At 46.1% G+C, this 25274-nt stretch overlaps 1 protein-coding gene across 3 annotated transcripts in view; it reads left to right on the top strand.

The window, feature by feature from the left end:
• Window positions 1-25274, top strand: part of LOC146360180 (phosphofurin acidic cluster sorting protein 2-like) — a 215882-nt gene that overhangs the window by 112917 nt on the left and 77691 nt on the right. For all 3 annotated transcript variants that reach the window (XM_084829040.1, XM_084829039.1, XM_084829041.1), the window contains exon 2: window positions 18208-18295. In XM_084829040.1, the coding sequence (XP_084685166.1) occupies window positions 18208-18295 (88 nt within the window). The remainder of the gene's footprint in view (window positions 1-18207; window positions 18296-25274) is intronic.

Below are 25274 nucleotides of genomic sequence, written 5' to 3'. Positions count from 1 at the left end.
TTTTCTTCTGCAAAGGTAGGATGCAATTATTATTTATCTCTGTTAGCACTGATTTGATGTACAGTTCCAGCCACCAGGTCTGGTGAAGACGTAATGCTGTCTAATTTCCTGTGGGGAGCATACTCCTTGTTAACTACGGTTAGGAGATTAACCACAGTGTTACCTATCTCCACTGGATGCAAGAAATAACTGTTACGTTTATCTTCTGGTACAGCAACCAAAGCTGAAATGTAATATATGTACAGACTATGAGCTTATACAGTCTGAAAACTTTCTTTGAAAAGGAGTGAAAGAGCTATCTGCTTTAGTGAATGTACACAATGTTTCCAACAATTACGATTATATCTAGCATTCTGTTCTTTAAAGATACAGAGCCCAGCGGTGTTGTGCCCTGAAGTGTGGGTTGTAACTGTAAAATAACAGTGAAGAAGTGGAAGGAGAGAATGGAGATAGCAAATGGTAGCTGTAATGCTGATCCAGATAAGATGGATTCTGCTCTATGAGGCTTACAGAATTATGTTTCTCGATTTGTCTTGATTGCTCCAGATAATATTGTCTCAGGTGCCCATGTAAAAATAGAAAAACAGCCATGCCTCTTCTCACAGATGATGTGGGAATTGTATAACATTCCCTGGGAATCTGCAGTGAAAGAAATAGCGCACAAGAAACAAACAAAGATTTGCAGAGCTTGATGGGGCATAGCAGTTATGAAGAGGTGTACACCCATTTCCTAATTCAAGTCTCACATCAGCTGTAAAATCTCACATCTGGCTGTCTATATGTCTCTCAGCCTTGCAACAATGGGCAGTTCTAATGTGGTGTGTGTTTTTATTTAACATTTTTTATTATTTTCATAAAACATAAAAAGCACAAACAACAAAACATATGTTTACTTTCATCAGAAAAGAATTGGTTGCAACTTATATTAAAAAATTATACAATATTCAGTACTTCGTAACACAGTTCTTCATATGTTGTTGTTTTCGAACATATTATCAAAAGCTTCTAATTGTGCATGAGTCTGGATTGCTTATTTTCTCATAGTCTCTTTGAAGTGAGTAATTTTTTTATCATTATCCAAGTCTGCCAAGCATTTCAAAGCCATTCATCTATTGTTGGTAAGTTTGGATTCTTCCATTTTTCTTTCAGTCAGTAACTGTGTCCTAATAAGCAGAGTTTTTATGGTGAACACACCCCTTGGTGTATTACAGAAGGTGTCTGTTTCGCTGTGTTTGGCACTTGCAGAAAAGTCGCCAAAACATTCCTGAGAACATGTGCCAGTCTTTCTGGGGTCTGGTGTTTGTGGAGCTCTATTTTGGGCCCCAGCTAGCAAAGGGATTGCCAGAATTCCATGCTTGCTCGTGTATTTCTCCAAGATCACCATCTGGCATTATTTTTAGGAGCAACATGTGTACAGAGATGCTTGACTTGGATGTAGATGAGATGACTAGCTGCTCAAAGAAAAGGAAAAAAACTTGATCTCAAGCTGAAATCATCATGGATTTGTCATCTTAAGATTTTGCTTGGTTTCAAATACTCCGCTCCCCTTGCTACTTCCCCTACCACCAAACTATATGTCTGTGCCTCTAGGTTTTGTGCAGTCAAAAAATCATTGTACCATGCTACACATGTGTGTGTGATATGGGCTTTTCTTCTGCTTTTTCCTTGTGGAAAAATAACAAGGAGAAAAGATGGAGGTGTACTAATGGGGTTTTAAAGAACTTTATTAGTCTTCCTTATGTATTGAATAGCTTTTAATCTTTCTACTTAAATACCAAGAGCTCTTATTAACTTGGAGCTGACCAAGTATTGGATTTATTTTCAAGGTGGCTCCATCTCATTTCTGTTCTCAGCTTCCCAGTAATTAGAAGTGTATGAATGCATCTTATTTATTAAACGTTATAAACGATACTGTACAGGCAGCATAAATGGTACAATGATTCTTTGATTACACAAAACCTAGAGGCAGAGACATGCAGTTCAGTATGTACTCATTCCTAAAGCTGTCAAGCAGCCCAGTTGATAGAGCAATTAGGGATTCTGCACATGCTTCAAACTTCCTGTTTATAAAACACAGTTGTGCAGGGATTAGCATGCAACCTGCCTGTCGGTCATCGCTTGTGACAAATCATGCACATAGTTTTCAGTTACATACATACCGTGAAAACTCCACATTTTCAACCCATGTGTTGATCAACACATTAAATCAGAGTTGAGCTACCTGGCGTCTTTGGTCAAATGTCAAAAGCCCTCTGCAAGGCTCTCTGGCAAGAGCGATCTGCATCTCCTATGACAGCCCATTGGGAAGGGAAGGAGAGAGAGAGAGAGAGAGAGAAAAGGGGTGGCATATGCCTTCCAACAGATTACCTCCAAAGGGATGTGGCCATTGACAAGAAAAAGGGTCCCCATCCCTGCTTTCAATCCTGTACAGAAGTGCTTTCTGTGTCCAAATTTTGTAACATGTGCCTTGCTCCTTTACTTTGAAGTACATAGGAGTGAAACAGCCTAGCTCGCTGTGTATCGCATCCTCAAGAATGCATAGAAGCCACAGCAGAATTAGGATAGCTTCTGGGCTGCTCTATAATCTGTCTGGTGATTGATGACCTTAGCTCTTTTGAGAATTTCCAGAGGTAACTGTGTTTTGGTAATGCTTTCTCTAAAGTTACTTGTTACGGTCTGATTCATTTTCAAAATCAGGTCTTCATCATGATACGCTTCATCACCATAGGTGTCTCCCACTGCCCAAATTGAGAAAAGAATGGCTAGATCCTTCTCAGAGTAAAGCTGATGAAACCAAAGACGTATCTCACTTCTGTTCCATAGAAATGATGTTTAAGGATTCAGTGGTCATAAGATTAATGACATTTTACTTTTCTGCACCACCTATGTTCCTCCCACCCCTATAGTACATCCTGGGAAATACTGGGGCTAACTGGAACAGTCTGCATCCCATCCTGGGTGTTGTCTTGGATTAGCACACTCCACTTTGAGAGCTTCTCTACATTAAGAACCCCCTCCCCCGGTGCATCCTTACCGGGGCTTTCAGTTTCTTTGTGGGATTATGATGGGCTCCTTTACATGGCAGACATGTGGTTTGAATCGAGGAAAGTCCGTTCTCAGCAAGTTCTATATGTTTCTTTGTGTTTCAATTTACAGCCACTAGATGGCACTGTCATTATAGCGCTATGCCGGTATTTCACACAGCTGATAGATTGGAATAATGTCCCTTTTGGTGTTATCTCCGATCTTTTTGAAAGCGGAATGAACGGGGGACAGTGTGGGAGACATCCTGGAAGTTGACGACATCATGTAAAGGTCCCACTAACTTCTGCGAGTGACCAATCACCGTGCAATAAATCGCTCCTTTAGAGAAGCTCTTAGTCTTTGTTACAGGAAGTCAGTCTCTCATGAAAGAGCTACTTAATAGCGCACTGGGCAACTTTGGGCCAGTCACAGACTCTCTGCCCAACCTACCTCACAGGGTTGTTTTTGTGAGGCTAAAAGAGGAGGAGGAGGATTATGGGCGCTGCCTTCAGTTCCTTAAGGAGGAAAAAAGGCGGGATATAAATGTAAATAAATAAATAAATATTCCCTGTGATCTGTGGAGGGATATCATAAAAGAAAAATTCCCCTGGCAAGTTTGCCAGGGGAATTTAAAAAGCATGCTGTACTTTCTATTTACCTCACACACACACCCGCCACCCAAGACTGAGGTGGCACATGCATGGTGCGGAGCTTGTGAAGAGAGAGAAATGTTTCATCCCCTCTCTGCTGTGACACTAGAGCAGTGTTGTAGTGGGACCAGGGCTTACAGGGACGAAGCACCAGGACCTTTCTGTTAGCAGGGTCAATGATATCATCTTCTACCCTGCCCAGGCTTCCCTGTTCTCTCTGGGCTTGGCTGCTTGGTTTCTCAAGTTACACAGCAGTGTGTTTCCTAGGTAATAAAATGTGCAACCACTGTCTTTGGTTCCATAGAACAAGACCAGGATGAGGCACCCACCAAGCTATTTGAGGAAACAGGGTCCTTGGCAGGGGTGTGTGTGTGTGACCATTGCCCCCTTCCAGCGATTTTTGGCAGGGAGGACTTTTCCACTGCCTTATTTAAGCTAATGGAGAGGTTCTGTTGTTGGTTTTATTTCCTTTGTCCCCAACCCAGCCTTGAACACTAGACATAATGTCTTGGATTTGTACTTCTTCTTTTTAACTCCAGCACCATAGTTGGCCATTAGGACTTGGCAATCACACTTGGATGGGAATGGCATACCAAGGGTTGTATCCAGTGTTAGTCCTACTTAAGAGTAGACCCACTGAAATGACTGCAACGTAAGCTAGACTAAGCTAAGCTAGAGGCATTCTTAAGCCTCTCCCCATAGTGCCTTTTCTGCAAGTATAGCCAATGCTCCCCCTTTATTACCTGCTCCTTCCCACAATATGAAATTGTGGGTAGAGCAATGTATTAGAGGAACCCCCCTCCCCCATTTATGCTCTTCTGGTTCCCTTTTTTAGTTTCCCAAGTGGAGCGATAAGAGGCAGAGGTGAGCACAAGGTGGACAATTTGTATCTCTCCCTCGGTCCAGTCTCTTGGAGCAGTTTCAAGCAGGTGAGCGGAAGGATGAGAGAGAGCGGGCATCTTGGGGTTGTGTATGCATCCCTTAAGGCAAGGGTGGAGAAATGGTGGCCTTTCAGCTATTGTTGAACTCCACTTCCCATCAGCCCCAGCCAGCATGACCATTCCTCGGGTGATGGAAGTTGAAGTCCAACAACACCTGGAGGACTACAGGTTCCCCATTCCTGCCTTACGGGGCTGGCTTCGTCCCATAGGCCACCGGTTGCTGTTTGTCTCATTCAGGAAACATTGCTATTGAAGATGCTTTTAAAGGCTGCCTGTTGCACTTTGATGTGAATTATTAACTGGCTGTTGTTCATGCTGTGAGGAACCCTGGCAGTAAAGGAACTAATAATGTCCAAATTCCCAAGAGTCCTTGTCTACACTGCATATCAAAATGCTAATGTGCTTGTAAAATGCATCTTTTGATTCTACCCTAGAAGAGCCCTCTGTGTGCTTTCGGTGAAAAAAGAAATCAGCAAATAATGGTCCTCTAGACTGAAGGCTCAGGTGTTTTCATGGCTCTGTGCTGGTCTTCCGTGCCAGTTTTGGTTTGTATTTTCAACTTGGGTTAGATCAGTCAGGATATTATCCTTGCACAGGCAGGCTATCTTTGACTTGAAACCTTTATCTAGCTAATCAGATGACATCATATTCCCAATGTGTCAAATTTAATCAGGATTACAATTGTCAATCTTAATTCCAGTTAAGATTACTTAACATGCCAGCTTTCCAACTGCTTTCTGGGGAACCCGAGGGTTCTCTGGAAGCTTGTTAGGTGCTCCTCAAAGAGAAAACCAGTTAAAGTTGACCAGAGTCCATAACAGGCAGCTTGCCTATGTCTACCAGTCCCCGCTCCCCCACATAATCCAGCCAGAGCAGAGTGCTCGGATGTGTCCTAGGCTAGGGCAATGCTCTCCCAGTTTGCACAGGATGGCAGTGAGGTGTAAAAGCTGCAAGCTGATCTTTTGTCTGATCAGACTGTACACCATAGAACATGACCACCAATTTGGATGGCTTTAAAAGGGAATTGGACAAATTCCTGGAGGAGAAGGCTATCAGTGGCTACTAGTCTTGATGGCTATATGCTACCTGCAGTGTTAGAGGCAGTAGGCCTAAATACACCAATTGCTGGGGAACACGGGCGGGAGAGTGCTGTTGCACTCATGTCCTGCTTGTGGGTTTCCTATGGATAGCTGGTTGGCCACTGTGTGAACAGAATGCTGGACTAGATGAACCCTTGGTTGGATCCAACATGGCTCTTCTTATGTGCTTATGTTCTTGATATGACCCTGCCCTGAATCCTCTGCAATGCACAGAGGTTCAATGGCCGATATCTGGGGGCTTTCCGGCAGGCATGTCTAATGTGGAAGGGCTTCACTGAAAACAGGAAGTTCCGCAGTTCACTGACCTGAACAGGTTGTCTTTCCCATCAGCTAATCTAGGCCTTCCCCAAGAACTTTCCTCTGGTCCAGTTTTGACTGTATTGTGTATAACAAATGCCCCAATACTGCTGGAGGTTGTCTCAGCTGAAGAGCCTGTCTGCATCCCCTTTGTTTTGAGGACTGGATGGCTTCATGCAGCGACATTTCTTTGTTTAAAGATGCAGTAGCTGTTTCTCAGGAGCCACCATTTTAATATTCCTGCAGTGTGCCAGAATGATGCTGTGTCGGCACCCTGTGGCATTGTGGAGGGGAAACATGGTGTGCAGCTCTCAAGTTGCTGCTGCGGCTGCTGCCAAAAGTCCATTGTAAGGGACTGGGTGGGTAGGTGGGCCAAACAGCAGCACTCGTGGGCCTGCCTGGGGCACTTGCGTTCTGGCAGCAGCTGGACCTGTGCTCAATTAGAATATGTTATTTAGAATGGTGCAGACATCAGAATTATAGGAAGCAAGTTCCTAGTCTTCATGATTATGTAAATGGAGTGCGCAAACAGGGAGCAGCCATAGCTTAGTGGAAGAGCACCTGCTCTCTGTGCTGGCTGCTGGTTTTGGAGGGCCCTTGGGCAAGAGCCCCTCTCCTCCAGGCTGCTTTTTCGCCAGCATTGTTGCCTGCTCTTCCTCTGCTTCCTTATAATTGCTACCACCTGCTTGCTTGCTAGGCAGAGAGCCAATGATCATGCAGGCAATACATCTACTGCTCTACCTTCACTGCTGTTCTGAGCCAGAGTGAGAGGCGGATGAACAAGCAGGTTGCAGTGATGAAGAGGAGGAGCAGGACTGGGGGCTCTTGCCAGTGGTCTCTCGGCAAGTGCCCAAACATGCCAACCCTTGACGCCAACCCTGCCTGCTTCCCAGGCAGAAGGTCCCAGGTTCAGTTCCTGGCATCCAGGCTAGAGCAACATGTTTCTTGAGCAGTTCAGAAATATCTGGGCTGCATCAGGGGGAAGCCCAGGAATAAGGGTGGGGGGCAGCACATCCTGCCGGGTTGCTAAGAGTTTCTGGTGGTACTAGAGTGCTGTTCCTTGCACGTGTGTCCTTTCAGCATGCCAGCTTGTAAAGCATCTACTGGGTCAAGAAGGAGGGAGGGACAGAAAAGTGATCAAGGAGAGAATGGATATTGATCAAAATGCGATTTTGCACTCAGATGTCTGTTTCTCTAGCTAGTTTATAGTAGGGATATTTGTTGTTGGGAAATCCGGCTCTTTGGGGGCCTGACGGATTCCTGCGGTGCCCCTGATCGGGCTTGCATTTGTGAGCTGAGCCGGTGGTTGTTTCCACAATCTGGGAACTTTTTCAGTTCTTCTTTCTTTCTTTTTTATTAACATAAAAAGCAAATTGCAGCCACAATTTCCAAAAATTTTGCCCAAAATTGGTGTAATTTGCACAAATTGCTTTACACAAATCATAATTTAAAAACCCCGGAATTTCTCAAGCTGACCTGACACAATCTGCATCGGGTAGGGCCAGCTCTTGGGAAAACAAGCTGAAGTCCAAGGGGCCAAACTGACTAAAGCTTGGTGAGCTTCATCCCTGGATGGATTCCTCTGACATCCCTAGTTTATACATTCAGCAGAATTGAGATTTTTCTGGATCGTACCACTGCAGGTATTGGGGTGGGGGAAGAATGGAATATTTGAATACTGCCTCATTTAAACAAGAATTAGTTCTTGCACTAAAAACAAACAAACCCAAAATAACATGTCAGGGAAAAGGATTCAACCCAAGCTACTTCTTCACATGCTACGAATATTTTTGTTGGGGAGCATTCAGGCATGCAGCCCCCCACCCCACCCCCACCCCAGTTGTATTATGCCATTTGTTTCTGCTGCATCCATAAACAAGCCCTTAGGTAGAGGCAGTCATTCTAGGCCAGGACACTTCTTGTCAAAGAAGTGAAAGCAGCTTGAGAGAGGACTTGTTACTCATTGTACCAGGAAGCTACTTTCACTTCCTAATAAACAGGATTTGGGCATTTATGTGTGAGGGTTAAAAACTGTCAGACTAGAGACAACAGTGGGACAAAAGAAATATGCAAGTACACCAGGGGTGCAGAAACTCAGGTCTGGGAGCCAAATCCAGCCCTTTGGGGCTCCCCAAATATCCAGGACCCCTTCCCCATGTCCAGTTTCCACGACCCTCAATCGTTTGGTGGGTTCCCAGCTTTTGTGCAGTTTTTTCCTCCATTCTGAAAGCTCCTAAGCCTTAGTTATTGGCAGTAAGAACTTTAAGCTGAAATGTGCTGGCATTTTTGGTGTTTTGCAGCTGCGCTTTTGCCTTTGGCCCCACCTTGCCTTCAGACCCACCCACCACTGGAAGACAGCCCCCGAGCATTCGGCCCCTGAGACTTCGGCCCTTGGGCTGAAAGAGGTTCTGCACCCCTGATGTCCACCATGCCATTCCTGTGCTTTGTAGACACCCATGGGTGCCCATTCCATAACCCAACCCTTGCTCATAGTTTGTCATGTCGTCCAATCTGGCGAGGGTATGTTGGTGTGGTTAATAAACCACCCGGAACCCTAAAACAGCCCATGGGTTACAAGCAGGGGTTGGGTTATGGAACAGGCGTCTGTGGATGCCTGCAAACCATGGTGACATTATTTATGCTGATGTGGTTCATTCTGATTGTGTGAACCCGGCCAATGTGGCGGTTCAGATATAATGCCAAATCATGGTTTGGCATTACATGAATGAGCTTGACCAGACCTTTGGGCTCAGCCACTCCCTCCTCCCACACATGGCGATTCCCACTCTCCTTTCCTGGTTTGGGCAACTCATAGTTTGTCAGTTTGGGATGAATGCAGGCTCGGCCATGCAACACCAACCATGGCTTTGGAGTTATGTCTGAACCCACCATCTGTAATAGAGAGGAAGAGATTAGGAGCATGATCCTATGCATATTTAGAAAGAACAAAGTCCTACAGTTCCCAGCATTCCCCAACCAGCCATGCTTGTAGGACTTTTTTCTCTCTCTCAACATGCATAGGATTGTACCCTAAAAGGGTTTTTTTTTAAGGGCAACATAACTCTATCGACAGTTCCTGTGCTCTTTTTTGGGGGGTGTTTAATTGAATGCTGGCGTTCAGCATGTTTGCTGGTGTCCCTCATGGTTGTTGTTTTTTAAATTAAAATCCCTATGCATCTCTTTACTAAGTCTTGTTCACAGATGCTTGGAAAGCAAATGGAAGCCCGACACCAGCAAGGGAGAGGGAAGTGAAGACCAGGACTGGAATCTTGGAGAGCAAAGGCCATTCCACTCTTGGCGGACCGATGGACTTACTTGGCTTCAAGGGAAATGTAACTGGAGCTGCTGCTACCTGAGCTGAGTTGGAGGGATGCTTGGAGGCTTAGCCAGCTTCTTTCTTGAGCCTCTTTGGGGGCCTTTTGGTTCTTTCCACTAAGGGGAATTCAAGGCTGGTGGTGTGGAAGCCTTGATAGGGGATTTACTTGAGGGAATTCTTCTGCTGTTCGTCCCCCAAATTACACTGGTGTGACAATAAAATAGTTATGGCACCCGTTTTTCTCTCTTCCTTTCTCTCCTCTCCGTGGTGTCCATGTTGAGGGAGCACCACCCACAGATCTGCCAGTGCCTCAGGGTCTAGGAGCTTCCAGTACTGTCCGCCCCAGCAAAGTAGTGCTGGCAATGAGCTGCCATGAGCTCCACTTGCAGGAAGTGGGCGCCCTGCAGGCTCCCAGTAACGAGCTGAGCAATAAAGGGGGGTGGGGAGAGATTGCTGTGAGCAGAACAGCCAATGCCAGCTTCCACGTGCTCAGCAGACGCCCGTCTGTTTCCTCTGTGTAGGACTCTTTCCAGCGTCTGCCTGTGTGTGTGTTGAAGGAGTCATTTGATTGCATTTGTTGCCTTTCCCCTCTTCGTCCGACTTCATGGTAGCTGCACATACTGCCTGGCCAGATTCCGTTAAGCTTACCAATAGCCCCCTTTTTTCCAGGTGTGGGTGTGGGGAGAGAATGGGAGAAAATCCTCATGTTCAGATTTTCAGCATTCCTAAGTGGTCTGGTTAGTCATTCCTTGCCTCGCCTCCATCTGGTACCATCTGAGGGGAGCTGAAATCAGGAAACGGCTGCCACCTTGAGGGCATGACAAGGTAGCGACAGGGACATGGCATTCATTGGAACTGAACCGGAGCTCTCCACGAACCCAGGCCTGGGTGACAAAAGCCACTGGGAATAGCTCGACTCAAGTAACTGCTGCCTGGTTAGGCCTACCTGTGTCACAGGGCAGGAGTGGGCTCACGGGATCCATTTTGTTTTTGAGTAGAACCTTGAAATCCACCAACCAGAGCCTGGTGTGCTAAAGTCACGCACTTAGAATTCCAGAATTGTTTAGAGGACCAGAACTGAATGGAGGCAACAGTTACATAAGCCAGCGTGGTGTAGTGGTGAGAGTGTTGGACTGGGAGTCGGGAGATCCAGGTTCTAGTCCCCACTCGGCCATGGAAGCTCACTGGGTGCCTTTGGGCCAGTCACAGATTCTCAGCCCAACCTACCTCACAGGGTTGTTGTGAGGATAAAATGGGGAGGAGGAGGATAATGTAAGCTGCCTTGGTTTTCTTGCAAGAGGAAAAAAGGCAGGATATAGATAGATAGATAGATAGATAGATAGATAGATAGATAGATAGATAGATAACACAAGAAGAGCCCTGTTGGATCAGACCAAGGGTCCATCTGGTCTGGCATTCTGTTCATACAGCAGTCAACAAGCTGTCCACGGGAAGCCCACAAGCAGGATCTGAGTGCAACAGCACCTTCCTGCCCATGTTCCCCAGCAATTGGTGTGCATAGACATACTGCCTCTGATACTGGAGGTAACATAGAGGCATCAGAACTAGTAGCCATTCATAGCCTTCTCCTCCAGGAATTTGTCTAACCCCTTTTAAAGCCATTTGAATCACTACATCTCGTAGTAATGAATTCCATATTTTAACCATGCATTCTTCCACACCAAAATCTGCTCCTGTTTACCCCACTGCTTTCTTCATTTCAGCAGTAGGGCAGCGGGGAAGTCATTTTGTTGCTGCTGTTATTTAAACCATTGGGAGTCAGAACCTCTTGCTGATCTACGGCGAATCACCCAGAGATCTACCTTCTGCCCACTTTTGTTTGAATGTATATTGGCTACCCACATGAGAAGCATGCCATGTGCCTTATCTTGCGTAGTTAAAACAGCAGTGAGTCTTGTGGCATGTTTGAAGGACACATTTATTTTGGCATGGGTTTTCCTGGACTGGAGTCCACTTCTTCAGGCACATCAAGCGTTAACAACTTCAGCCGCAGTGGTTGGGGCATAGACTTGAATTACTGTGATGTTGAATGGTTTGCCTTGGATTCATACTGAAATCATTCTATCGTTTTTGAGATTGTACCCCAGTACTGCTTTTCCCACCCTTTTGTTGACTATGAGCGCTACTCGATTTCTTCTAAGGGATTCTTGCCCACAGTAGTAGATATAATGGTCACCTGAATTAAATTCACCCATGCCCGTCCATTTTAGTTCGCTGATTCCCAAGATGCTGATGTTCAATCTTGCCATCTCATGTTTGACCACCTCCAGCTTACCTTGATTCATTGACCTTACATTCCAAGTTCCTAAACAATATTGTTCTTTACAGCATCGGACTTTCTTTTCACCACCAGACCCACGCACAGCTGAGTGTCCTTTTGGCTTTGGCCCAGCCGCTTCACTCTTTCTTGTGCTACTTGGAAATACCCTCTGCTCTTCCCCAGTAGTATATTGGACACCTTCCGACCTGAGGGGCTCATCTTCCGGCGTCATATCTTTTAGCCTTGAGATACGTTCCATGGGGTTTTCTTGGCAAGAATACTGGAGTGGGTTGCCATTTCCTTCTCCAGTGGACCACATTTTGTCAGAACTCTCCGCCATGACCTGTCCGTCTTGGGTGGCCCTGCATGGCATAGCTTATGGCTTCACTGAGTTACGCAAGCCCCTTCGCCACAACAAGGCAGTGATCCATGAAGGGGATCATTGAATACTGCATACAAATTTCCTGTATTTTCTGGTTGTATTCTAATGAAGAGACTGAGAAATAATTCTATATGGTCATTATACCATTGCTAAAACAACAAATCTAATGGTGGCCTAAGACTTTTGCACAGTACTGTAGCTGCTCATGAGGAATAGCCAATAGCGTGTTTACTAAAATATGACTAGCTGGCAGTGGACAACTCTTCTCCCCCCTCAACTCAATTGGTGTCTGGTGCTGCTGGGGAAGATATTTCCACGACGACAGGGGAAATTCTTGCTAAAGAGCTAAAATATGTATGTCCTGTGCTGAATGCAAGAGGGCTTTTATGTTTGGAAATAGGACAGAAAGCTGGGTATGGGATTTTACTGAAACCAGGCTTAGAATCATAGAATAGTAGGGTTGAAGGGGCCTACAAGGCCATCGAGTCCAACCCCCTGCTCAATGCAGGAATCCAAGTCAGAGCATCTCTGACAGATGGCTGTCCAGCCTCGTCTTGAACGCCTCCAGTGTGGGAGAGCCCACCACCTCCCTAGGGAACTGGTTCCATTATCATATTGCTCTAACAGTCAGGAAGCTTTTCCTGATGTTCAGCCGGAATCTGGCTTCCTGTAACTTGAGCCCATTCTTCCGTGTCCTGCACTCTGGGATGATCGAGAAGAGATGCTGGCCTTCCTCTCTGTGACAACCTTTCAAATACTTGAAGAACGCTATCATATCTCCCCTCAGTCTTCTCTTCTCAAGGCTAAACATGCCCGGTTCTTTCAGTCTCTCTTCCTAGGGCTTTGTTTCCAGTCCCCTGATCATCTTTGTTGCCCTCCTCTGAACCCTCTCCAGTTTGTCTGCATCCTTCTTAAAGTGTGGTGCCCAGAACTGGACACAGTACTCCAGATGAGGCCTAACCAGTGCTTAAACCTTGGAGGGTGTTTTTTGTTTGTTTGTTTGTTTCATAGCTCATTCCTGGGACATGTGAAATAGGAATCCAGTGCTTCTGAATGTGCTTGGCGTGCATTTCCCTCACCACCATATAGCAACCAACCTCCACTCATCCAGAGTTATGAAGCTTGGCTTTCCAAATGAAGGGGATATAGTTGCCAGCCTTGGCCCTGTTCTGGGAAGTACCTTCTTTGTGCGAAACTTCCTCTTCTCTCCCTTTCAGAGCAGGTCCCCAGGGGTAAGAAGAGGGAAGAGCAGTTAAGGACGTAAGAAGAGCCTGAAATGGGCCATAGCTCATTGGTAGAGCACACGCTTGGCATGCAGAAGGTCCCAGGTTCAATCCCCGGCATCTCTAGGTAGGGTTAGGAAAGAATCCTGCCTGAAACTCTGGAGAGCTGCTGCAAGTCAGTGTTGACAATACTGGGCTAGATGGACCAGTGGATGGCAGGTCTTCTGAGATCCATGCTGAATCAGACCCAGGGTCTATCTAATCCAGCATTGTGTTCACACAGAGGCCAACCACAGGGCTGTGGAAAGCCCTCAAGTAGGATATGAGTGCAGTAGTTTTTGGCTGTTGGATCATGGCTTCGGTAGTACCAATCCAGCAAGAGGACAGCATCTGTAGGCTCCTCCCATCTTTTCCTACAGATCTCAAGGCAGCAGGGGAAAGAGCTGGCGGAGGCTTGGGGATTGTCCCACGCGTATGTGTTTGTGTCTGTTTAGAGAGCTGTGAATACTGGGGTCCCCTCGAGACCCAAACTTTCCCTTTAGGAGCCTGTGGCTAGCACCAGAACTGCTTGATTGCAGTGAGCTGAGGATCAACTAACGCTAATGCTCCGTAACACTAATAGGATTTGGGCAAAGCATTTTGCTACACTGTCCCAAAAGATGCATTCTCCTAATTGACTTGTGTGCAGGGCAATGGATAAAGAGCCATAAAGAGAAAGCATATGGTAAAGCCTTAACGTTGCCTGTAGGGCCTTAAGAAAGCACTATTGTAAACGTAGGCTTCTTAACTGGAGAGGGAATGCTTGGGGAGCTGTAAAAGTCTCAGAGTGTTGGTGTAGAAATTAACTTTCAGTGGAGCATGCCTGCTGCATTCGTCTAGGTACTAGCCTTTTAGCAGGTTGAACACCAAGACTATGTTCTGGGCCACGTGGAGTAATAAAAACAAGTAAAGAATGGTGAAAATCATGGAGCACCCATTTCGGTATCCTTTATTGGGTGAAGAGAGGCTGAGCCACAGCCTTTACTGTCTCATGGGTGAAAATAGAGGTGTAGGAGCACCCCAATTTGAAGACCAAGGATCACTGTCTGAGCCCTGCGCCTGATAGTCCACATGTTGCAGAACAGTCCTTTTGTACGCTGTGTTCCATTTGCTCTACGGGAGCCTGTCCCTGCTCTTGAAAAGCCAAGAGGGTATTAAGTTCTCTTGGTTTAAAGATCTACTTGAAAAAGGGAATTTCTTGCAGTAGGTTATCCACAGTTCGGAATAGACCTCAGCAGCTTCAGTGGGTTCGATGCAATGGCACGTGAGCAAACTGCCCCTTCCCCTTGCAGCTCCCTCCCAATTTCTGCTCAGGAGGGTACCCCAACCCCCCCCAAGCAGATTTGGGGGCATGGGGGAGGGGGCTGCTGTGGGAGGGGAAATCTGTTCTGCTGGCAGTTTCCATTCAGTTGTTGGATGGCCAGTGTTGGGTCCAACCCTGTGAACTGGTTTGCACGATCACCGCAGCCCATCATAGCTTGCTTAAGTCATGGTGGGTTGTGGCATGTGGGGGCAGCCATAATGAATATTCAGCCCCCAATGGGGGTTGTCATGTCATGCGAACCTGAGCAGCAGGGGTTCTTTGACAGTTAAGCTACCCTCAAATAACCCATGGGCTGTTGGAGGGTTACTTGAAAGTTGTTTAACCTTCAAACAACTCCTGCCAGTTCGTACGACACAACAAACTATGCGTTGAATATTCAAAATGGCCACCCACCCTTAAATAAGTCACAGTGGGCTGCGGTGAAAGTGTAAATCAGCCCAGTGTGCGTGACTGTGCACAACCCAGTCAGGTGGCATGCAGCATGGCCCCTTAGTGTTCATGCTCATGGATTCCCCAACATGAACACCAGAGGACAGGCTGAGGGGGACCCTCAATGAGACAACCCACTGCAAGGCTCTTGCGTGCTCGACTGATCTGCAGAAGAAACCCTTTGCTTCCTCGCCCCCACCCTGCCACCCCTCTTGAGGGCAGCAGGGTAGAGGCAATCCTGTTATGGGGAGCTCAGTCTGGTGCGGTTGAGCAGTAATCAAGCCCCCTCTGTGATTTACAACAGTGGCAGAAGCCCTCTTGAACCTGACATATGGATTGAGGCTTAACACCTCAATCCATACATGTGCTGAGAGCTGGGAACAGCCCCTGGGTGTGTGCTCCAAGGCCAAGAAGGATATGGAGCTGCATGCAACCCACAAGCTGTGTGTCCACCCGAAAATCTGCTCAACGGGAGTGCAGGCATGCTCACAATGGTTTATGCTCTTAAACACTTAATGAGCTCTCAGTGGAGCTGGAAGGCTTTTTGTGGCTCTCTCGGTTAATGCACCATCCTCTTCCACCCCTCTGCCAACCTCTTTTGGGGGATGGAAATGTGGTAGAACTCCCAAACATCAGCATGGGGAGATGGTTAATATCTGCCGTGGCATCTGGAAATAGTGTGGCAAGGTGACCCAGATTCTACGCCAAGAGCTGAATTTTGTGACCTGTATAGATGTTGCATATTGCATATATTTGCAGTTCTACTTTGTTTGCATTATTCTGCTTCTGTTGGTCCCTAGAGAGGGGAAAACAAAACACTGTACATCGTTCATAGACTGGAAATCTTGCTCATGTGTCCCTCTGGACTGTGAGACTTGCGTACTAACAAACCTGTCTTGATGCGTTATCAGCTTTTGCACTCCCCTGAGAACTTGCTATTAGGAAAACTTCAAACATACAGTTTAAATTTTAAAAAGGGGAGACGGGTGCTTCCAAACGAGGCTTTAATTGTGCGGTTGCATTGTCTCTTTCTTGGAATTTTACAGGCCATCCAGATGTCGTCATCTTCCATCTGTAACCCGCCCATGTTTTCTCACCTCTTCTTCTGCCTTTTTCTTTACCAGAAAAAACCCTGTCATGCCTTTTGACTGGTAGCATTAGGAGTCTTCCATCTGGAAGCACCCCATACTCTAGATGTTCAGTATCTAACAGCCACTGCCAAAATTTTATCTTATCTATCTACTTCAGTCAGTGAAACAAGACAATCTCTGCCCTCAGGCTTACCTTTTAAAAAGGGGCAACACACAAGGAAAAAGGGATGGGGAGGGAAGAGGAAAAAATTAACTCGTCTTTCAGCAGGACTCTTTTATAGAATGGTGGAAAATATGTTTGACATTTTGGAAATACTCCAAAGTGCCAGATGTTAAAACGTGATTAATTAAGATGTGATTTTGTGGCTTTTTTTTTTTTTTTTTTGAGAAACCCTCCCCCGCAAAGATATTAATTTGAAACAGTCCAGAATTTCTACAGGTTCTTTCCAAGTAAAATGGCATTTGGGTATACGGCTTTTGCGGGGGAGGGGGAATGGTCCAGAATTTGGTTGTCAAGATATTGCTGCTAATGGACTCTTGGAGCATTCTTATTCCTGGTAAAGAATTGTTATAATAAGCGGTGCATTTTGTTTGGGTTTGTTCTTGTATTCTCGTAACTTTTTGGAAATTCAGGAAGACTGCAGTTTTAAGAGTCAGAAACATTGCAAATAAAAATGAAAGCTGAGGTTCTCAATATGCTGAATTATGTGCCATATGCTTATTTCTGTCTCGTTGCAGTGCAGTGTCAGAATTCGCACAAAGCTCCAGCTGAAGCTTCAGGGTGCATTGCATTGCCTCATGCCAGTTAGTCTTAGGACTCACCTGCACAGTTATTGCACAGCTACATCTGGCAGCTAGACTACTACTCCTGTCTCTGTGCTGATGCCAAAAAAAGAGCTTGGAGAAATGAGGCTAGTGGTATGGTGGGAGAATCTGGTTTCTTCCAGCCACTTTTTTTTTTTTTTTGCATTGAGATATTTAATGCTACTGTAGCATAGTGCTACTTGAACTCCTTTATAGTCCTGTTCCCCCAGATCCAGCTCTTTGTTCCATCTCAGTATCATGGAACCACTAGAGGGCCTGGTGTCCTGCCCCACCTTCCCTGCCACGGGTGGATTGGGAGAGAACTGGGCCATTAGGATAGCCTTGTAAATAAGCCCACATAAGTTACCAGCCAGTCATTTTTTACTAGCCTGCTAAAAGGGTAATAGCCTGCATTTCCATGTTGGCTGCAGAGGAGAGGCGCCCTCTTCCACAGCCGGCATGGAAATGCAGGATGCTAGCCTCTTAGCAGCTAGTAAAAAAAGAAGTATTCTGATAATCTCTGCAAGCAGCATGGAAACCAGGCAGACTGGTGGAGGAATGGAGAGACCCGTCCCTTCTCTACCAGCCCACTCACTTGCCTGCATGGAAGTTCTGGTCACCTGTGGAGACCAGGCTAGTTGTTTAAATGCAAGTCTGCATTAGATGCGTGTGAAACTGGTTCAGGAAAGGCTGTTTGGGTGACCAAACAGGGAATGGGACATGCTATGGTCTAGCAAGTAGCATGGGACTCGGTTGAGTTTAGATTTGAACCCAAGTTCATAGACGCGATCGCTGCCATGGGCAACGAGCTACCACAGAGCTCGTGTTCCTCTGGTGTTACCTGCCACATGGAGCAGTTATACTGTATTTGTTGTGTCACGTGATAAAATGCAATGTGTAAATAAGCAAGCAGAATATTCCTTTTTGTTATGTTACCCTGAAGGTAGGGGTGGTTTGAACTGCAGCCTTCTACAAAAACGAATGGCTCCAGCAGCTGAGATGTCTGTGCACAGAGCTGGCAGTGGCTCCCTTTGGGCAGGGAGCTCTGCTCCACATGGCCTGCAACTTCCTGTTGCAGTGTAATCCCCTTAATCCTGCTTTAGCTCTGTTAATTTTCCTCCTCTCCTCTTTGTCTGATCCACTTTCTCTGTGGCACATGAATCCTGCTGTTCCTCAGCCGAGCTAGCAACCCAGGCGCAGCGGTGGCCTCCCGACCCTCCAGGCTGTCTCCGGAGCGCCTAGTACCATGCGGCAGGGGCCCTGGGATGGTGGTGCCTGAATGTGTCCCATTCTCTCTCTCTTACAGGCTGTGCAGTCTCCGCCTGAAAAAGCTGACCGTGCTGAGGGAACTGGACAAGGAGCTCAGCTCGGTGCTCATCGCTGTGAAGATCCAGGTAAGCTGCCAGTCCTGTGGCCTCAAGGGTCTTCGGAGAGGCCAGGGTGGGCTGCAGCCAAGTGGGGTCCGCTGGGCTTTGGTGGGTTGCTCCTGCCTCCTCCCTCTCTTTGCAGTTTTGTTTTTCAATGGTGCTGCCACAAAGCTAGTGCTCAGCTCAGAGGCCCACGGAGGCCGGTAGTCGCCGGCTTGGTTCCAGGATTAATTTTAAGCTGGCGGAAGAGCACCGCCCTCGTTGTCTCTGGGTTGCCTCTTGCCTCTTAGGAAGTAGCAAGTGTGGCGTGATGTGGATGATAAAGGAGCTGGGCCCTGTTGGTTGCTGGGTTTGGTGTAGGATGGCGTAATCATGCAGGAAGGGCCCAGGAGCGGGGGGACATTTTCTTCCTCTGTGCACAATGGTCTTTCCCTTATGAGATCATAGACTTGGTTGTATTGTTATGCTATTTCTCTCTCTCTGCCCCCCTATACGCATGCACACACGCACGAGAAAAGGCATGAGGCAGCCCACCTTGCTGAAGTTAAGCAGGTCTGGGTCTGGTCAGTGCTTGGAGGGGAAACCACCTGGGAACCACATGGAGCTCCCTTGAGTTCCACATTGGAAGAAAGGTGGGATATAAGTGTTAATAAATAAATTTAAAAAGTGAGTTCTTGTTAAGACCGTGCTGCAGCCGCAGCCTCCTCACTCCTGGATAGCCACCTGCAGGGCACAAATCTCCCTCTTTCCATTTGGCCTGAAATATTAGACCTAGAGACCATCTCATAAATTAGACAAACTTCTGCTTTAATGACATATTTGCCTATTATGTGAGAAGCCTTGTATTTTGAACTTCAGAAAGGCTGTAAGGGGCATCCAGAGCTCCTGCACTCGCCAGTTTTCTTGGATACCATCTATCTGGGTTTTTTTAATGTGCTGTCCTTGTCCTTTGAGTCTCATAACCTTCTAGGAGGAAAGAAAAATATGATACACATTACAAGGATGTATGAATACAGCCTATGCGCCACTGAAATGGCAGCTACCTCCATGCTAGAATACAGCAGCTGTTTAGTAGCCTTTGAATACTTGCACACGATGGGGATGGGAAAAGGTGTGTGTGTTTTAGGGCACAATCCTATGCATGTTTAGACAGAAAAAAAGTCCTACAACTCCCAGCATGGCTGGCTGGGAATGAATTGTAGGACTTTTTCGATCTAAACATGGATTGCACCCTCAGGGCACAATCCAATCTGATCCACTCTGGGTTCTCATAAGCCTCTGAACTTGGAGGCTGATGAGTATCAAGGTGCCTTCCGCTCTCTGTTTTAGCAAGACAGGTGATTTTACCCATGTAGCAGAGGCTTTGGAGAGGGGGAGGGAAGGAAGCTGGGGATACTTCGCATCTCCACGTCCCCAGTCTCTTCCCCTCCCCGCCCTTAGGAACACCCCCTTTCACCCTCTGTGAGCTTGCATTTGCGAGGTAATAGCAGCAACCAGCGTGGTTCTCTCCTCATTGGCTGCGAGGCGAGGAGATGGGGAGCACAGTTTCCAGTCTCAAAGCTTAGAGCCAGGAAACCGAAATATCCTGTGTCCCCCAGATGTTGCATAGAAGGCTATGCAGGTGGGTGCAGGCAGGTGTGGGGGAGGGGGAAATCTGGATCTCTCTGAGGATGGTTCTTGGACAGGTAATAGATGGTAATACCAGTAGTACTTTGGTGTGAACCGCATGGAAGAGCTTTTATGAAGCTTGCCTTATACCAGGCCAAACAGTTTGTTCATCTAGGTGACTATTGGCTACTCTGACGGGCATCAGCTCCAGTTTCTCAGACAGAGAATGGTCTTATTTTATTTTATTTTAAACATTTCTCTACTGCCTTTCCGGAAAACCCATCAAGGCAGTTTACAAAATTAAAACACAAACAAAAATCACAAACAAATAAAAATGTAGTAAAACCTTAAAAACTGTAACAACAATTTAGAAAGCCGAATTAAAAAGTTGTGCCTTGATCCCCTTCCTGAACGCAGAGAGAATGGGGAGCAGTCATAACTCCAGCCAAAGTGTGTTCCAGCATCTGGGAGCAACACAGGAGAAAGCCTGTTCTCTCGTGCCCGACAAGTGGGCCACTGTGAGCAAGGGTGGCCTCAAAAGGGCCTCTCCTGCTTATCTTAGTAACTGAGCACGTTCATATCGAGATAGGTAGTCCCTCAAATACCTAGACCATAAGCCATTTAGAGCTTTAGGATGCAATCCTATGCATGTTTAGACAGAAAAAAATCCTACAACTCCCAGCATCCATACAATGCTCAGAATTGCAGGACTTTTTTCTGTGTAAACATACATAAGACTGCATCCTTAAGTGTTAAAACCAACACTTTGAATTGAGCCCAGGACACAATTGGCAGCCAGCGCCAGTTGGTTTTTCCAATGCCTGCTACCCAATCCTTTTCCTACCTGATCTTTTTTTAACTGGAGATGCCAGGGTTTGAACCTGGGACATGGTGCATGCAAGGCAGGTACACTGCCAACGAGCTACAGCCTCTTCCTTTCCAGCGCACTTGTTAGAAAATGTCTTATGCCTTCTCCTGACTACATTTTTTCATCTCAGAACAAATGCTGTCCATGACCAAATTTTTAAGGGAACTTGAGGTTTGTTTGGAATATATTTTCCAGTGCATCCTTTCTCTGCCCCTTCTTATTCGAGGAGGTGAGAAAAGGATTGTTGTACTGAAAGGGGAAAGTGACAGGTCATGATCTCCGCCTCCTGGGTGGCAAATCTGCTTCCTTCTCCTCCCTTCTGTAGCCAAGGTGTGCTTATGATCCTCCGATCTTCCTTCTCCTTCTTTTGTAACTGTAGCAGAGTGAGAGGGGCGCCTACATTCCTTTGCTCGCTATCAAGGTCTCGCCCCTCAGCTCACTGGTCATGCCCTTCCTGTGCTCTTGTCAGCTGTTTGTAAAGCTGCTGACGCTGAGAGCAGGCTGGGGTGAAGAGCTGGAGAGCTTTGCTTTCCTCCGTACAGGCATTCTGTATGCTGCAGTCATTAGGATTTAAATCCAGGATTAGTCATTGAAGCTGGTGTTTTTCAAAGTTGCTTCGGGGCCTAGTCTTTGCCTGCACATCAGGGGAGGTCTGCACCAGGGGTGAGCAGAAGGTAGAGCTGGATCTACCCGTAGATCTCTGGGGGATCTGGAGTAGATCAGTGGGGATCTCTTGGCTCCCAGTGGTTTAACAATAGCAGCAAGATCACATCTCTCCCTCCCCAAATTATATTGCTGAAATGAAGACAGTTTGGAGTAATAAGGAGTGGGGTTTCAGTTAGAACCAGTTGGAACTCTACAGGATCTATCCAATATACTAGAACGCCAAGGGCTACCAACCTGAGCCAAGCACAAAATAGTGGCTCAGGAGTGGTGGAGTGGGGGGATGGGGACGGGACACCTACTCTTAGAATTTAGGAACAGTTACCTCGAAGCCAGAGGAGGGGAACTTGTAGTCCTCCAGATCTTCTGGCCTGCAACTTCCATCAGCCAATGGTGAGGGATGATGGGAGTTTTAGACACAAACATCTGGAGGGGCACAGGTTGCCCACCTTTGCTTGAAGCACATGCTCAGCCCATGAATTTGTACCAGAACTGAGCTCATAGTCCTGTCACGCAGAAATCCACTGCTGGTTTTCCCCACCCCAGCTTTCTCCCATCTCAGCAGCCCAAGTTAGAGTGTTGGGCTGGGGATTTGTTGTTGTTGCTGTCCGTAAAGAATTGAGAGTCAGAAAGCCTTTGTGACCTATTGTCATCTCTCCCTCCCCAAATTATATTGCTGAAATGAACCGCCCAAAGAGCTTTGGCTATTGGGTGGTATAGAAATGAAATAAATAAATATTGCAAATCACCCAGAGATCTACCAGCAGATCCCAGTCTACATTCTGCCCCTGGTGTATATGGTAAAAATTGCAGAATAGGAAGATACTAGGTGATATCCAATGTTAGCCCTATGTAGAGTAGACCCATTGAAATGAATGAAACTTAAGTTAGTCACAACAAACATAAGTCCCATTCATTTCAGTGGGTCCACTCTACATTGGGCTAACATGGGATATTACTCACTGAGAATTGGGAAAGGTGGGGGGAGTTGCATAAAATGGGACGCAAAGTAATTTTAAGATGTAAATGTGTGGGGAAATAGTATCCACTGTTAGACCTATGTAGAGTAGCCCCATTGAAATGAATGGGACTTAAGTTCATTGTGACTAACTTAAGGCTTGTTCATTTCAATGGATCTCCTTTATGTAGGTTTTACATTAGATACTATCCAGTGCCTGCAGTTTCTGGAGTAAAGCAGCTCACAGACAACTTGTTATGTTTAAATGCGTAAAACATTAATGCTGTGCCTGCAGTGCAATGCACAAATTATTTATTTATTATTAAGTGGATTTATAGCTGGTGTTGCAGAGTAAAACCCTCACAAAGCAGATTACAGCATATGTTAAAATACAAAATAAATAAACCATAAAAACAATAAGTATTCACTACATAAATAATTAAAATAACAAATAAGATTCTAGCAGAAGATTAAACCGTAGTTAAAAGCACAGCACACTAAAATTAACTGAATGCATACTGGAGTAAATAAGTCTTTAAAACCCAGCAAAGAAGGGAACATACGCACTTCCTGGGGCAGAGCATCCCAAAGGTGTAGGGCTACCACAGAAAAGGCCCTGTCCCTGGTACTTACCAATTTCACAGCTTTTGCTGGTGGACTAGAGGGTAGGGCCTCAGATGCTGATCTTAAAGCTCAGGCAGGTTTGTATGGTTTCAGGCGGTCCTTCAGATAACCTGGTACCAAACAATTTAGGGCTTTAAAGGCTAATACCAGCACCTTGCATTGGACCCAGAAATGGATAAACAGCCAATGGAACTGGTACAGAAGAGGTGTAACATAATCCAAATGTGTATCTCCTACAAGTTTTATAGCTGCTGCATTCTGCACCAGTTATTGTTTCCAGACCATCTTCAAGGGTAGACCCACATAAAATGTATTACAGTAATCAAGCCTGGACATAATCAGAACATGTGTTAGAAATATTTAAGCCTGTTGATATTAGTGGATTTACACATGAAAACAGACACATTATAAAACAAGATCTCTCAGCAAGCCCCTCACTTATAGTGTGCATCTAGCTTCTTCCTTTTCCTGCAACTTGAATGGCAGACATACATTCCAGTAAATCCCCCTCCCCCCCTTTCAGGTGAGCTGTTTGTCTTCTTTAATTTTTAAAAGCACTGCACTTGTTTTTATCCATTTGTTTTATCACCTTTTCAGTAATTGTTAAGAAGAGAGCATTTGGGGCCAGGTTGGACACCATGATAAACTATGTTTTTTTTGTGACAGAAGTGAGCTGGAGCAACCCTCATGCTTGTGCAATCTCCCCATCCCCACTCCTTTAGTGTGGGTGCAAGGAGCTTTCGAAGCTCCGTTTTTTGATTAACCACAGTTTAGCATTGTATCTGAACCCTAAACTGTGGTTAACTGTAATTATGGTTTGTTTGCAACAAGCCAACTTCATAACTCTTGCTTTGAAGTTGGCTTGTTTTAAAGAAATCATGGTTAAGATTAACCACAGTTTGTCAGGTTTGGATGAAATTACAAACTGTGGTTAATTTAAAAAAAGGTAAGCAAAGTTTTTAACACTTCATAGCTGCACTGGAGGAGGAGGAGAAGGGTGTGCGGGAAAGTGTGAGCACAAGACTTGTGGCAGTTTGTTCCCATCATGATAAGCCGTAGTTTATCATGATGTTCAAAGCAGTCCATTATTTTAAAACTGCAAAATGACTTAGGGCACAGTCCTATGTAATCTGCTCTGGGTACTTGTAAGTCTTCAGACTCGGAGACTTATCAGTATCCTATCCACAGCAGGTGGTGCCTTGCGCCTCCCGCTCTACATTTAAGCTAGATGGGCATTTTCGCCCATCTGTCAGCGGCTTTGAGAGGGGTGGGGAAGGAGGCTGGGGTGGCCATACGATTTGTTATATAGCTGCCACCCCAGTCCCCTCTCCTCCCCCAGGAATGGCCCCTTTCAGCCCCTGCGAGCTCACATTTGCAAGGTAGTAGCAGCAGCCAGCATGGTTTTCTCCACATTGGCTGCAAGGAGGCGCGGGAGGCGGCGGCGAGGAGTGTGGTTTCCTGGCTCCAAGCCTGGAATCCTGTCTCTACGCTCAGAGCCAAGAAGCCAAAATGACCTTTGTCCCCCCTGACACTGTCTAGGGGACATAGGATTGCTCTCCCCGAGATGGAGGGGTGGGGTCTCTCTGAAACCATGAAAACCAGAAAGTTGGCTCCATGCACAGCCAGCTTCTGTTATGAGTTTGCAGTACCATCCTGTCCCTGCCCCACCAGATCTTAACCCTGGAGAGGAAAGGTATGTGTGGACCGAATGCAGTGGGAGATTTCCAATTTAGTCTAAAAATAGCGCATCTGTCTTCACTTGGACTCAGTGTTGGATTGTAGCCAAGGTGGTGTTCCGCTGGAAAATTAGCAGCGTGTAATGATAGAAAGGATTGCCTTTTTAACAATAAAGAATGTGCTTTTTCTGGCTTGGGTTGCATGTACCGCAAGAAAAAGCTAGTTCATCGTGAGAAGTGAGGAAAGGAGCTGGGGAGGGTGGGGAATGAAGAGCAAAATAAACGATAGAACCTAATGGGTAAAGAGCCAGTTTCATCAGATTGCCAGACTACACATGATTTATTTTCCAAGACATTGTGGTGATAAGCTTCACTTGATCCTGGGGAGTAAAAGGAATTGGATTTGCACCAACACTTGGATCAGCAGTACAAAGTCATGAACAACAAGCAGGGGGTTTGGAATGGTATTCAGTGGGGGTGACAGTGGCGGAAGAAACCATACATGCTGAAATACTCCCTAACCAACCTTTGAAGCCCCTTAATAAATATGTCGGCCCATTAAGGACTGACCTGCAGGATCTGGACACCCTCTGGGTTGATGCCCCGTAT

Source organism: Heloderma suspectum, chromosome 1 (assembly GCF_057233095.1).
Source record: "Heloderma suspectum isolate Gila_16-S chromosome 1, 16-S_ref, whole genome shotgun sequence".
NCBI classification, from domain to species: domain Eukaryota; kingdom Metazoa; phylum Chordata; class Lepidosauria; order Squamata; family Helodermatidae; genus Heloderma; species Heloderma suspectum.
The sequence above is the reverse complement of the archived record's forward strand: the minus strand, read 5'-3'. Positions and strand labels throughout refer to the sequence as shown.